The 14693-nt window shown below is 39.9% G+C and overlaps 1 protein-coding gene across 2 annotated transcripts in view; it reads right to left on the reverse strand.

Annotated features, from left to right (window-relative positions):
* The window catches only part of kcnd3 (potassium voltage-gated channel, Shal-related subfamily, member 3), a 106309-nt gene that overhangs the window by 13843 nt on the left and 77773 nt on the right, over window positions 1–14693 (reverse strand). For both annotated transcript variants that reach the window (XM_039603943.1, XM_031753295.2), the window contains one exon: window positions 4563–4731. In XM_039603943.1, coding sequence (XP_039459877.1) covers window positions 4563–4731 — 169 coding nt within the window. The remainder of the gene's footprint in view (window positions 1–4562; window positions 4732–14693) is intronic.

Here is a 14693-nt window from a genome sequence, read left to right on the forward strand (position 1 = left end):
AATTTTAATCATGGTGTTTGTAGCAAAGCTACCCTCATAAAGAGCTTCACACATTCATACAAGCACACCTAAGTGCTTTCTAACTTACATTAACACACATTCATACTCTGATGCTGAATCGAAGAGCAACTTGGGGTTAGTATTTTGCCCAGGAGACTTTGGCATGCGGACTGGAGCAGCCAGGGATTGAACGACCAGCCTCCCAATTAGTAAATGACCTGCTGTAGCTCCTAAGCTACAGGCATCCTGATAGAGTCAGAGAATAAATATATTCAGCTAGAAGTGAGTATAATACATTTATATTAAAGCACAGCTGAGCGCTGGGCAATTGAGATGTAAACCTTACTGCTGTCAAAAGACCTGACAGAGAACCACAAATTTATTACCGCCTATATAGGCCTTAAAATATCTGTTGTGGATTTTTAAGTGATGCAACCAATGACAGTAAATATTTGCAACTTTAAACAACAAATGTCACCCTCACAGGGATGCAGTGAAGAACCCAAAGCATAACATTAGGATTTATGGCCTTGGAAACATGTTTTATATGAAATTTTATCTGATGGCATTGGCTTTCTATAGAAGGTTTAACAAGGCAGGCAGGAAAGGCGGCCTTATTTAAAGACTATTTGGGAACGCGAAATCATTTCAACAACATCTCCCACTAAAGCTCGCACAATATGTAATTCAGGATACTCCATTGATTTTGAGAACAAAAGCTTAAATGCTAAGCAACACTTAATCCCATGCGCTAATAAAGGCAGGGATGGTGCAGACTGCATCTCCTAAATGCTCAAAAAAAAAAAAAAAAAAATCACATTTGCAAATCTATCATCATCTTTTGCACTTAGACCTTGATTTTACCATAGTAATAACTCTCTCGAGGATTAAAGCATCCAGGTGCAATATCATTATGAAAGCACTGATAAGACTTTTTAGTCATGCTGTTATAAAAAGGAGAAAAGCTATCTATGGGATGTAGGGGTGCTTGAGCAAATCGCTGACCTCACGGCAGGCAAGCCAAAGAGATATTCGAGTGCCTGAAGGAGTCATTTAGTACTAGTTAATGAGAACAGCACTGTCATGCTACAGTGGTTTGTTGGTGGGTACTTGAAGAGTTATGGGGGTCTTGTACTGGGTGATGTTCGGGACACTGCAGATCAGAGAACAGCTAAGGTCACTCAGATTAACGCCTGACAGGAAGTATGGCTTTTGCACCCAGACATGCACGTATATGCATACAGATGTGCACATATGCAGACAGACATACACCTTCCTTCCAGCAAGCATCTCAGCTGGGTAATAGCTATTTCAGGAAAGAACACAGCATCGGGACAAACACTGCCTCCAGCTCTACCCTCTGCCTATGCTCCCTGTGCTTCCCCTGCTCACCCCTTCCCTCTGGCCTTCCTCCTCACTGCTCCTCTGCTTTCTCTTTTCCTCACCTATACATTTCATCCTCTTAAACTGCTTTTCTGGCTAATTTTCTGACTTTTCAGCCATCCTTCCATCCTCTCTTTGTCTCTTTTCATCCTTGCACCTGCGGTCATGTCACCACGGAGGCTTGCTCAGCAGACAAGGTTACAGTTAGCTAAGACTGGGTGGTGGGCAGCCCACAGTTGCAGAACTTTAAACAGATTTAGAGAATGTGTGCTGAGATGGATTGCATTAATCACAGAGAGGGTGAGAGAAAAAGGGGGACAGGGAGGGGTTAGTGGTAATGGATGGAGGCAGGGGAGTAGAGATGAGTGAAAAGGTCTAACAAACAAGTGAAGGGTGTGAGGGAAAAAGCCTTAGTTGGAGAGGTGTGAATGGCAGTGATGAGAGAAAGGAATGGACTCTGAAAATATGTGTCAGTGTGTGTACTGTATGTTTGCCAGCTCCAAATAAACCCACTATCTATCTCAGGAGAATAGAAATGGTCAGGTTTGCCCGCAAACTATGATTACTGGCCCAGTTTTGTTTGTGAGCCATCCGATGCTGCTACCCAGTTTCGCTCATGGACACCGCACATCGCGATTTTAAAAAGGTCTTGGGCTAGACAGGATCTTTAAACCATCTACCATTTAAGTTTCCATAATCCTGTTATAAATCTGTGTCTGAGTGTGTTTTTTTTATTGCTATACTTACAAGGGTGAAATCTCACAAGGACGGACTGAAAGAGAAAATTATGCAAAGAGGGGAAATTGCTGATATTCACTTCTTTGACAGGCTAGCTTAGGATTTAGGATGGGTTTTTTTGGATGAGATTTGAGTAATGATAACATTTAGCTTGTGGATTTAAAGGACTACTTTGGTTTGAGGGAACTGATATTTTACATAATAATAAGAGCTCTTCCTAGGTGAACATAAAATTATTGCAGGCCATGGATATCTAGGGGGCAATGAAAAAAAGTCATTAACATGGCTTTAAAACCTCTGAAAATCTTGCCTTTTCACTCTCAAATTACTATAATATTGATAATTCAAATACACAAAAAGTCAAATAATCTTCGTCTTTAGGACTGAATGTTTGTGATTTGATCAGATTTGCTTCGCAATGGGAGCAAGATTCACCAACCGTAAGATGTTTAATTTTCACTCTGGTGTCACTAATCATAATAACAATAATACTTTATGAAGGTTTTATACTGTATGTTGCAGCCAGAGCCTTTATTTATGTTAATAAATCTCATACTAATGCAGAAGTTTGGCGTTAGAGATGGAAAATCATTTTTGTCTGGTGTTTATATAATCGATCTGTTAATACTGCCATAATAAATGTGGTTATTAATGATACAGCCAAGTGAATAACACTTCCCAGAGTTTAAACAAGGCAACATCAGTTATTCTTATCATTCGTTACAATGGCCATTATTACAAAAACCTTAAAAATGTAAACTGATTTAAAAGTTCTATTTAATTGATTCTTTTCCCAGGCGGAGAAATTAATTCTGAATAAAGGAGCAGGCAAAAATCTTTAAACGTTTTCACACATTTGCCCCTTTGTTCGGACTCCAGCCACGATCCTTTCTATGCACTACCTATTAAAGTACATGTGAAAATGCAAAAGGCCAGTGTTGTCAGATCAGATGCTAAACAGTCCTTAACCTTCTAGTCCCCTAACATAAACTCCATGTAATGTCCCATTGTGCTGATTTGAGCTGATGTGAGAATAGCGCAGTAATTGACCAGGAGCGAGCGGTCGCCCTGTGTCTCTTGTCACTCTCATGCTCTGCTCAGGCAGTCTAATCCAAACCTGGCTGACACATCCTATCTCTCGGCGTGCTTCATGTGAGAAAAGAAAAATCCAGACAATGTCCTATTCTGATTCTTGCAGCACTCCGCGCGTCACAACAGCTTACATCACCATGACACCTGTCGAAAGGGTTTGCAAAGTAACGTTTGGAGCCAGAGCCTAACTTTGCTGTCGATGTGATCGCTGCGAAATTTGTAAAGTCGAGATTATTACAGTCACGTTTGCTTGGCCAGTCTCGCACGTTTTCACTCAGCAGCACTGCGGCTGTCCTGAGGGAAAATTTTGCAGTGGCTGTTCGAGACCTCTGAGTTAATGAGGGATATTATACCAGATGTTCCAAAACTGTTTTCTGACCCTAGGTGGCTTATGAAATTGGCCTACATATGGCTACCATATTAAATACACTCAACAACCTTAGCCTGTCCACAGATCAATTATGAAAGTCAGAGACTTGGATTTGTTACATTAATTTAAAAGAAGAAAAAAAAAACACTTGTGGAGAAGAATCGAAGAGAGAGTGACAGACATGATTCCCCAGAGGATGCTTGCGACTGTGGGTGGCTGAACTCCTCGCTCCAGGAAAAACAGCTACAAACATCCAAGTGGCAACACAGAAAAGAAGTTGTGCTGTGACTGGACTCTAAAAATGAAATGACTCATAAAACAATTTGGCCTGCTCTTTACCAGACAAACTTACTCCTAGGGCTATAAAAACTGAAAAAAGTATAACCCCTTCTCTTTCATAATTTATCATGATATACAGCAAAGGCCACACTGCCATGTGGAAAATGACATTAGAGTTTAAATCAAATATGGGATGTTCTGGTAACAAAGGTAAATAAATGCAGCTGTGGGGGAAAAAAAGCTTCACAGGACTGAAATGCCTTGTATAGGATTTAGGAGAGGGTTATTTTATCCAGTGTAAGGAGGTCACTGACCTGCAGGAACATGAGAATATCTACTTAATGTTGCACAAAAAGACGAGTGAAGATATAAATACTCTGGAGGAAAGAATCCCCCCAAAGTGAATCTATTTATTAAGGTAATGGAGGAATAGAGAATTTCAGTTTGTATATTAGACAGACTATTAAAGTTTGACAATACTAACTGGGAACAGCGGGTACCGCATACTACTGCTAATGTGAAAATACTGTCAGTCAATGTAGATTATACAAACACAGTAATCTTAAAGGGATGACCTGAACCCTGTGGAGTCCTCCCCTCCTCTGAGGGGTGAGAGAGATGTCAGAGCTCCCCTGTGGGCTGGAGGTCTGGAGATCCAACCCTCTGGGACCCCGCTGAAGAGGAATAAAACTGTGTTCACCTGTACCTTCTGCGCCCGCCGCTTGTCTGCTCTCTGGTTCTGGTGATAGATGCGGCTAAAGTTGGACACGATGACAGGGACAGGCAGGGCAATTACCAGCACCCCGCTCAGAGAGCAGATTGAGCCAAAGATCTTCCCTGCGATCGTCTTAGGAACCATGTCTCCGTACCTGCGGGAAATGACAAGGAGAAAGAGATAATTAATTTAGTAAAACACCTTATGCATTTAATGAAATCTGTCTGCGGTAGCTCAACTTTCTAGTCAAGCACAGCCGACTTGAGGTCATTCATTCAAATCCCACAGAAGCACATGCTACTGTATTTCATGTTCAATTTATTTTAATTTGCCGGCTATTCATTCTTCCACTGCTTTCATCTTCTTTAAAGGCTTCTCTATGCTGCATGTATCAATGCCCACCAGAACAAGACTTGGCCTGCTGACTCTATTCCACCCGAAGGGAGAAAAAGAGATGCTCCAACCAAACCTCGTCTGTCACTGAACGGCACAGTAAAGTCCACTGACTCATTCACTGAGAGCAGATACTATTAACCTTTAGAGAGGAGAAAGAGGAGGACACTGTATGCCGGGGACATTTCCCAAAAGTCATTTAGCCCAATTCAGTCTGAAATATTTGCAAGTCAAAAGCAATTTCATCTTCAGTTCAAAGAGAGACAACATTACAATAACTATATTAAATCTCCCCCCTTTTTTTTCCCAGTGAAGAAACCATGCTGTAAGAATAAAGAATGAAAGGATGAAAAAAAAAAAAAACAGGGGATAGAAGAGAATAAATTCAAAAGCTAAAGAAAACACAACTTAAGCTGGGAAAGCAACCTTTATTTTTAATGGTGTTCATTTCTTATTCATGAGTAAAAAGAGCAAGTAATTTGTTCTTGTTTTCCAGCTAAACAACAAGTTTGACTGAATTCATTAGACCTGATCCAGCTAAGTCTACACATAAAACTTTGAAAAGACTTCTTCTTTATATTTAACCTTTATTTATTTGTTTTTCTTTATAGTCAAGAGCATGGCATTTGTGGTAAAGCACAGATGAAGATGAAATGGCAAGTCAAGCTATTCCTGTGCAGTAATCACACTAATGTACAGTACTTACACAAAACTGATGCTTAAATACTGTGTGCATATGGTCACTAAACCACCCACCATTACTTTTTATAGACAAGTTCGCTCTAGATCAACAGGCTAACATTTGAAACTACTGAACATAACTTATCCAAAGAACATAATACAGCATAAGCACCTTTACTTCGAAAATGTTGCTGGTCAAACTAAATTACAATATAAGTAAGTTAGTCTGAACACATCTGTTCAGTTGCCCATTAATGTCAATTTCTAATCAACCAATCACAGGGAAGCAGCTCCATGGATTCAGGCATGTACTGGTAGCTGTGGTCTAGACAACCTGCTCTGACTTAAGATCAAAGCGAGGATCAGAAGATGTGGGACGAAGGGCGATTTAAGTGACTTTGAACTTGTCAAGGCTGTTGGTGCCACATGGTTTGGTCTGAGTATTACAGAAACTGCAGATCTGCTGGGATTTTCCTGCAACACCAGAGAATAGTCAGAAAAGACAAAATATCCACTGAGCAGCGGTTCTCTGGGCAAAAAGCCCTTGTTGATGCCTGAGGAAAATAGCCAGACTGCTTTGAGCTGATAGGAAGGCAACTGCTCTTCTTCTTGTGGCTGTTCCCTTTAGGGGTTGCCACAGTGAGTCATCTGACTCCATCTTACCCAATCCCTAGCATCCTCCTCTGTCACACTAACCCTCTGTAAGTCCTTCACTGCATCCATGAATCTTTCTCTTTTCCTCCTACCTGTCAGCTCCATATCCAACATCCTTTGACCAGTATATCCACTATCGCTTCTTTGGCCTTGTCCAAACCATGTCCATTTTCAAATCTTCTTTGCCTCTCTTACTTTGTCTCCAAACCACTTAACCTGAGCTGTGTTATTTCCAGTCCTGTCCATCCTGGTCACTCCCAATGAAAATCTAAGTGTCAAAAGTCAAATCTTCAACGAGAACACCACATCCAGTCTTTATTGCTGCTGTATCATTTGGATGTTAGGGTTAAAATTTTGTGTTAACTACATAAAAGCTTAGATTCAGCCTGCCTAGTCCCAGTGGTTCAGGCTGCTGGCGTAATGGTATGGAGGATAGTTTCTTGGCACACTTTGGGCTCCTTAGTACTTACTGAGCATCATTCAAATATAACAGCCTTCCCGAGAATTGTCCAACCTTTATGACCACAGTGTACCTATCTTCTGATGGATGTTTCCAAGAGGATAACTCGCCAGGTTACAAAGCTCATGGTTGGACAGTTTACAGTACTCAAATTACCTCCAAATTGAGAACATCTCAGTCCAATAGAGCACCTTTGGGATGAGGAGGAACAGGAGATTCACATAATGGATGTGCAGCTAACAAATCTCCAACATCTGTTTTACGAGGAGTCATCGTTGATAATATGCCATGAAGAATTAATGCCGTTTTAAAAGCACGGGGCCATACCCAGGAATGCTTAACAAATAAAGTGGCCAGTTAATGTACTACTTTGTTATGTTACATCTAATCATTACTTGGAGTATTAACTGGAGTCTTTTTACACTGTTGTAAGGGCACTGCTTATACTACAGATAAATACACACAGTGTATTTGAATCATTTTCTGTAAAGTCTATTTTCACTTCGATTACTATTAACAGATACATTTACACAGATACTAACAGCACATGGTGCTGATGCAGTTGATGTGTGATGGGACCCTATAGACCCTAGTCAGTCAACTTGTTACTGCTATTAGTCATATACATACACACGTTTTCACACATCAGCTTACTAAAATAAGACAGTTTGTGTAGAAATGCAGTAAAGAGTAAAGAGAAGAACCCTGTCAATACCTTTAAAGCACTCCCAAGACAGATAATCTACAAAATATAGCCAAATAACTCTCATTACAGCAGTCCACTTTGAGAGATCACACACAAAAGCACTGGTTGTTATTTGAGGACTTGCAAAGAGTGCACGGAAGGCTCTTCTAAAATGAACAATAATCTGCTTAAAATGTTGTGCTTATGATAGTCATTTTATAATCTAATGAAACACTTCGGTCGCAGTCTGTTGGTCCGAGTAAGAAAAGCACAGCGGCAATACATAAGCGCACATTAACCACAAACACACAAAAAAAGCCATTCGGTTTATTTCGGCGAGGGAGATGAAATTCAAGACGAAACCTCATACTCATTAGTCACAGATTTCGGCAAAACAAGCCTGATATGAAGCCATTTAAGTTAAGGGATGCTTTTTCATCTACAAAGTAAAGCACTGCCCACACACAGCGATGGTCCACAGCCATAGCTGAGAGTATACTTACAGAGAACATTTATCGTCCCTTCCAAGAACTTTAATGGCCTTTCTACCCAAATTAGGCAATAACAATCCTATCAGTGGTACAAAGGCCCTATCACTACACAACATTTCATCTCCTCCCCTCTTCAGAAGATGTTCCCATTAGAAGGAAAGAAAACCTAATCATATTCATCTGCAAGCTTTCTTTAATGGGATCCTATTAGATTTCCTGATAGAGGCCCCTCACTCCTAATACTACAGTCAATTTGCTGCTCCCATTTAGTCAAGCTGGTCTGTCTCTGATGATACCATCATCAGCTATTATATATGCAAGAGAAAAAAAGCTGGGTTTGCACACATTAAAGAAAGAGCTTTAATAAGTGCTATGAGAGAACGCACATGCTCGTGTGTGCTTGCAATAAGCTAAATGCAAATTTTTCCCCTTTGAAGGCCGGGGTCATTTCTGACTGAGAAAGATGATGCTAAAGTTGGCGCGTGAGGTGGAGGTAAATTTCTCTCGGAAAGGAAAAAAGATGGATAAACAGTGAGAGGAAGTGATATTTTCTCAGCAGATGCTGTGCAGAGAGAAGACTGTCTGATCTCTCCATCAGCTCCCCTGCCTTCCTCTCTGGCTCATACCACACTCCCACATGTGCACAAACACACAGAATGATGGGCTTTCTGTATGCGCAAATAATCATAGTGTGCATGCAGGATCTGCACATGCATGCACATGAAGCATCTAGGTCAGGTGGGAAGGTCAGTTCTTGGTCTGAATAGTCACGTCCTCTGATAAGAGGACCAGCTCTCTCTGGATTATTAAAGCCTATAAGGGTCGGATGGGAGCTTATTGAGTGGAACTGAGTGCTCTTGTGAAGTTATGTGTGATGGATGGATTATCAGAGATGGTCTGAGGAGTGACAGACACGCAGATTTGTGATGATGGCAGTCCATGTCAGGTCAGGTCAGCGAGCCACAGCTCACAGCCCTTAAATACCTGATAAACTCAACCATTTCTGAAAGTAAGAGCATTAAATAATCACTGTTTATGAAAATTTATATGAACATATGCTTTGTAAACAGGATTTTTATTGTATGTGTAAACTACATGCGCCATAATCTAAGATTAACTTAGTGAGTGAACTCAGCTGAGATAAAATAAATATTTACAACTGAACCTACAACTGAATGTGCTGCAAAATTCACGTTCCTATTTCTGTGTTTTTATGAGAGGAAGATTCTATCAAAAAAAAAGGGGAAAGCGAGAGAAAGATAGAGGGAGACAGTGAGAGATGGGCTTCCACTTAAAGACACACTCCTCTCTAATTGTATGGGTATAGTCTAAGTAATCCTGCCTAAGTAGGTAAATACACCATCCCTTGTGGTGCATTTACCTCCTGAAGTGCAGAACTCACCTACAGGAAGCAGTGCATTCATTGCCTATGTGTGTGTACGGGTTTGAGTAAGCCAGTACGCACACATACAGCAGAAAAAGAAACGTAATCGTAAAATGGACAGTGTTCTTGAATGGGTTCCCAACAGGAGATTAAGAATACAGCAAATAAACATTTTGTTTGACGCCTCATCATTGGTTATTATGCAACAATGAAAAAGCATGACTACATAAAGAAATGATGTTGATTATCATCCATCAGTCTGTTTTGTTAACTGATTATCTAATTCAAGGTTGCAGGGGCTGAAGTGTATCCCAGCTGACATAAGGGGAGAGGTGGGGTAACAGTAAAAATAATAATAAAAACTTTATTTGTATAGGACGCTTCAAAACAGAGTTATAAAGTGTTTCACAGTCTGAACATTTGTTAACTGTTTAGTTGACCTCATTGACTGTTACTGTAATACATTAATATTCTTTAAGTTATTGCCTAGCAATAATAACTGCCACTATCTAGTTACAGCTTCTATTGCCAGACTTTTCCCTCTTTATTATTTGTCATATTTGCACACATCAAAGAAAAATCGTGACCATGTCCCACTGTTTTTAAAAGACAAAATGATTAATCAAGAATTAGATTATATTATTACCTAATTCTTAAACATTTTAGTATTCCTTTGCTTCATTAAATAAAGGATATATTAAAAAAATATGACTTCACAAAACCTTGATAAGTGGTAAAAGTGAACTATTACACATTCCTTTACAGTTTATGTCTTTCCTCCCTCAAATCCAAATGTGTGGCACTCAATATGATCAAAATGCTGTTCTACTTCTAATAATATATTCAGTTAAAGTCATTATATCATTCATTATATTCACTGCATCTATAAAGAATGTGTGGGAAGAAGAGTTATTTCATCAAATTTAACAATTCACATTTATAGACAAGCTTCACTATGAAAAACGCCTGTATTACTACAGTGGCCAGAAACGATGATGCCTCGTAAAAATATCTGTAGGGGTAGTAGACTTCGATTTTTATTGGGAAACCTGTCACAGGCCAATGAAGCTTAGCACTTTTGGGTTCAACAGAGTGAAAGATTGTTTCTCTAGGTCTCTAACCCTCAACCATCCATCCATCTGTCCACTCCTCTGACACTTCATGGCCAGTCACTCAGATGGAAGTAACTCTGATGACACACGGCTCTTCAGGGATGGGACAACCATCTATAATCACCCCCACAAATGTCACTACAGGAAAGCAAGAAATAAGGAGGGGGAGGAACAACACAGGTAGAGGATATAGAAGAGGATGAGAGTATGAGTACAGCTAAGACACGAGTGAGTCAACAGAAAGATCAAGAAAGATATAAAGTCAGTGTTGATAGACATGAGGTTGGATAGGGCACCGTGGATAAATCTGGAGCCATGCATCATTTCTTTACATTTTGCTACCAAGGAGTGAGACTTAATTTTAAAAGCCGACTTGAAATATAGTCCTCCAGACTTTCTGAAGTTCTTTCAGTTTTCTCTTGGACTTTGGCTGCTTCTTCACTTATTTTCAGTCTAGTCTTTGTACCTGAACATTTTCAGAGGGATGTTTTTTTTTTTCTTTTTTGTTCTTTGTTTGCTAAGGCACTTATCACTGCTCTATGCATCATTCAACAAGTCCAACAAAGGACAGCAGACAGACAGCAACAGATGTCCTTTACAAAAATCCTCGAACAAAGACCTGAGAGATACATCTGGCCCTTCAGTGGGTCCATCAACTGTTCACTTAAGCGTCATCAGAAATGGTGTCAGTGAAAGGGTGGCTGTCAAAAAGACATTTTAAGGGAGGCAAACAAGGACAAAAGGCTGAAGTATGCCAAATGACATGAGTGGACTGAAAATCAGTGGCAACAGGTCTTATAGTATGATAAATTTGAAATCTTTGGTTGATTATCAGTATGTATGGAGGAGGTCAGGAGAGTGGCACAACAGTGTCTGCAGCCATCTGTGAAACATGGTGGAGGCTCAGTCATTGCTTGGGGGCTCTAGTTTAGCCAGTGATGTTGGGGGTCTTATCAAAATTGATGGAATTATGAACAGACAAAAGTAACGTCAGATTTTGATCCGCCAGTACAATCTGAAAAGCAATAGTCCTCAAAAGACGCACCAACATGGATTAATCACATTCACTTTACAGGGAGTGCAGAATTATTAGGCAAATGAATATTTTGTCCACATCATCCTCTTCATGCATGTTGTCTCACTCCAAGCTGTATAGGCTCGAAAGCCTACTACCAATTAAGCATATTAGGTGATGTGCATCTCTGTAATGAGAAGGGGTGTGGTCTAATGACATCAACACCCTATATCAGGTGTGCATAATTATTAGGCAACTTCCTTTCCTTTGGCAAAATGGGTCAAAAGAAGGACTTGACAGGCTCAGAAAAGTTAAAAATAGTGAGATATCTTGCAGAGGGATGCAGCAGTCTTAAAATTGCAAAGCTTCTGAAGCGTGATCATCGAACAATCAAGCGTTTCATTCAAAATAGTCAACAGGGTCGCAAGAAGCGTGTGGAAAAATGCAAAATAATTGCCCATGAACTGAGAAAAGTCAAGCTGCAGCTGCCAAGATGCCACTTGCCACCAGTTTGGCCATATTTCAGAGCTGCAACATCACTGAGTGCCCAAAAGCACAAGGTGTGCAATACTCAGAGACATGGCCAAGGTAAGAAAGGCTGAAAGACGACCACCACTGAACAAGACACACAAGCTGAAACGTCAAGACTGGGCCAAGAAATATCTCAAGACTGATTTTTCTAAGGTTTTATGGACTGATGAAATGAGAGTGAGTCTTGATGGGCCAGATGGATGGGCCCGTGGCTGGATTGGTAAAGGGCAGAGAGCTCCAGTCCGACTCAGACGCCAGCAAGGTGGAGTGGAGTACTGGTTTGGGCTGGTATCATCAAAGATGAGCTTGTGGGGCCTTTTCGGGTTGAGGATGAGTCAAGCTCAACTCCCAGTCCTACTGCCAGTTTCTGGAAGACACCTTCTTCAAGCAGTGGTACAGGAAGAAGTCTGCATCCTTCAAGAAAAACATGATTTTCATGCAGGACAATGCTCCATCAACAGCGTCCAAGTAACAGCGTGGCTGGCAAGAAAGGGTATAAAAGAAGAAAAACTAATGACATGGCCTCCTTGTTCACCTGATCTGAACCCCATTGAGAACCTGTGGTCCATCATCAAATGAGATTTACAAGGAGGAAAACAGTACACCCCTCTGAACAGTGTCTGGGAGGCTGTGGTTGCTGCTGCACGCAATGTTGATGGTGAACAGATCAAAACACTGACAGAATCCATGGATGGCAGGCTTTTGAGTGTCCTTGCAAAGAAAGGTGGCTATATTGGTCGCTGATTTGAATGTCAGAAATGTATATTTGTGAATGTGGAGATGTTATATTGGTTTCACTGGTAAAACTAAATAATTGAAATGGGTATATATTTGTTTTTTGTTGTTGCCTAATAATTATGCACAGTAATAGTCACCTGCACACACAGATATCCCCTAAAATAGCTAAAACTAAAAACAAACTACAAACTACTTCCAAAAACATTCAGCTTTGATATTAATGTGTTTTTGGGTTGATTGAGCATGGTTGTTGTTCAATAATAAAATTATTCCTCAAAAATACAACTTGCCTAATAATTCTGCACTCCCTGTAGCTATAATAATTTCACCTCTCCCCTATAACATATCATCACAGACATGAAAACCAGCTGTGATTCTGATTTGTGGGGGCTGACTAAGATTTATGCAGGAATGACTGCTTCACAAACGTGCTTATTGAGAAAGATGAGGAGGTTAAAAATAGATGTTCTTTCTAAGGATGGTGATGTTTTGTTTGTAAAGGGCAGCTTCACGATCCTGCGAAGAGTACACTATTTATAAAACGCAGCTTTAAAACTCGAATTATATTCTAGGGAAATAAATGAACAGATAACATACAAATGCCTGAAGCTTAAGTTTAGTGGAAACAAAGGTCTTGTGTGAATAACTGCTCTTTGAATGGGAAGTTAATTGCAGCAATGACCTTGTTTTAAGCTACGGCAAAACATGATTCTTGGAAAGGCTGGAAGAGCTCCTGAGAGCTGCCTTATGGTTATTATAGATTCAAATTTTTAGAACATTAACTGCGATTCCCTTCTTGTTAAGTACTATTTAATATAAATTATGTACATTAGGAAATGAGTTTAGGTTTGCATGGATGTAACAAATCTGTGCATTGTAGATTTGTATTTATTATGCAAATATGATATCATCTCGAGACAGAGTTTCAGCTCCAACTTTAATTGGTCCCATGCTGTATAATTTCATCTGATGGACCCCCAGTGACTGACATGGAGGGCAGCCAGTGCCATCTGCACTAAACATGTCATCATATTCAGTCCAATATTTCATCTTTTGTTACTGCCTCTTTTACTTTGAAGGTTAGTTTATGCCTGTATGGTCTGTATGTTCTCTCTCTTAGCTGGCTGTGGTTGAGTATTTTCACCTGAGCCCTGCTCCCACCTGTGTCTTGTTTTCCAATCAATCCTCAGAGCATAATCCTGTCCTTGGACTCCCTACTCAGCCAAATTAAAGGTTCACTTTTTAAACTTTATCTTCATCTTTCTCCATGCCTGGTATTTAGGGCCTTGCATTTTCGCATGTACTATGTTTTATCAAAAAAAAAAAAAAAAAAAAAAAAAGAAAAAAAACCTGTGTTCAACAGATTTCTTTGAAACAAACTACTGCAAAAAATGATAAGATGAAGCTATCAAATGACTGCTTTATTAGGTGGATTACATCCTAAAAGTTATATATCTTAAGAATAGCTAATATTTCTGATATAAATACTACATCATAATGATCAGTGCTCTCTTTCTCACCAACACATAAGACAGTACATTTGGGAGCTTATAGAAAAATCCAGTTTCTATATGCCTCACTGTGAGGTAGGGATATAGGTTACTTCCTCATTTAAATTTGCCAAGTGATGAGAAGGAAAGGCGGTAAAGAAACACACAGATAAATTGACGAAGTGAAAGGAATTACTCTCACTGCACTGCACGCAGAGGAGAGGTCATTATCATCACTCACTTCACAACCAATCGTACACTGAATCACCCTGAGGGATCGCTACCATTTCTCTGTAACACACACCCAGTTTGCTACATTATGACTCGGAACAGACCAACTTTGACACTGTGCAGCAGTTCCTCCCTCCATCACATCTCACAGCTTCGTGGTTTGTTTTCTTTCATTTATTTTTACTGCAGCAAAATGAGAATATTCAGATGTTATTAGTTTAATATTAAATGTTAAACTTAAAAAAAAAGAA

This window comes from Oreochromis aureus, linkage group 20 (assembly GCF_013358895.1).
Source record: "Oreochromis aureus strain Israel breed Guangdong linkage group 20, ZZ_aureus, whole genome shotgun sequence".
In the NCBI taxonomy this organism is placed as follows: Eukaryota; Metazoa; Chordata; class Actinopteri; order Cichliformes; family Cichlidae; genus Oreochromis; species Oreochromis aureus.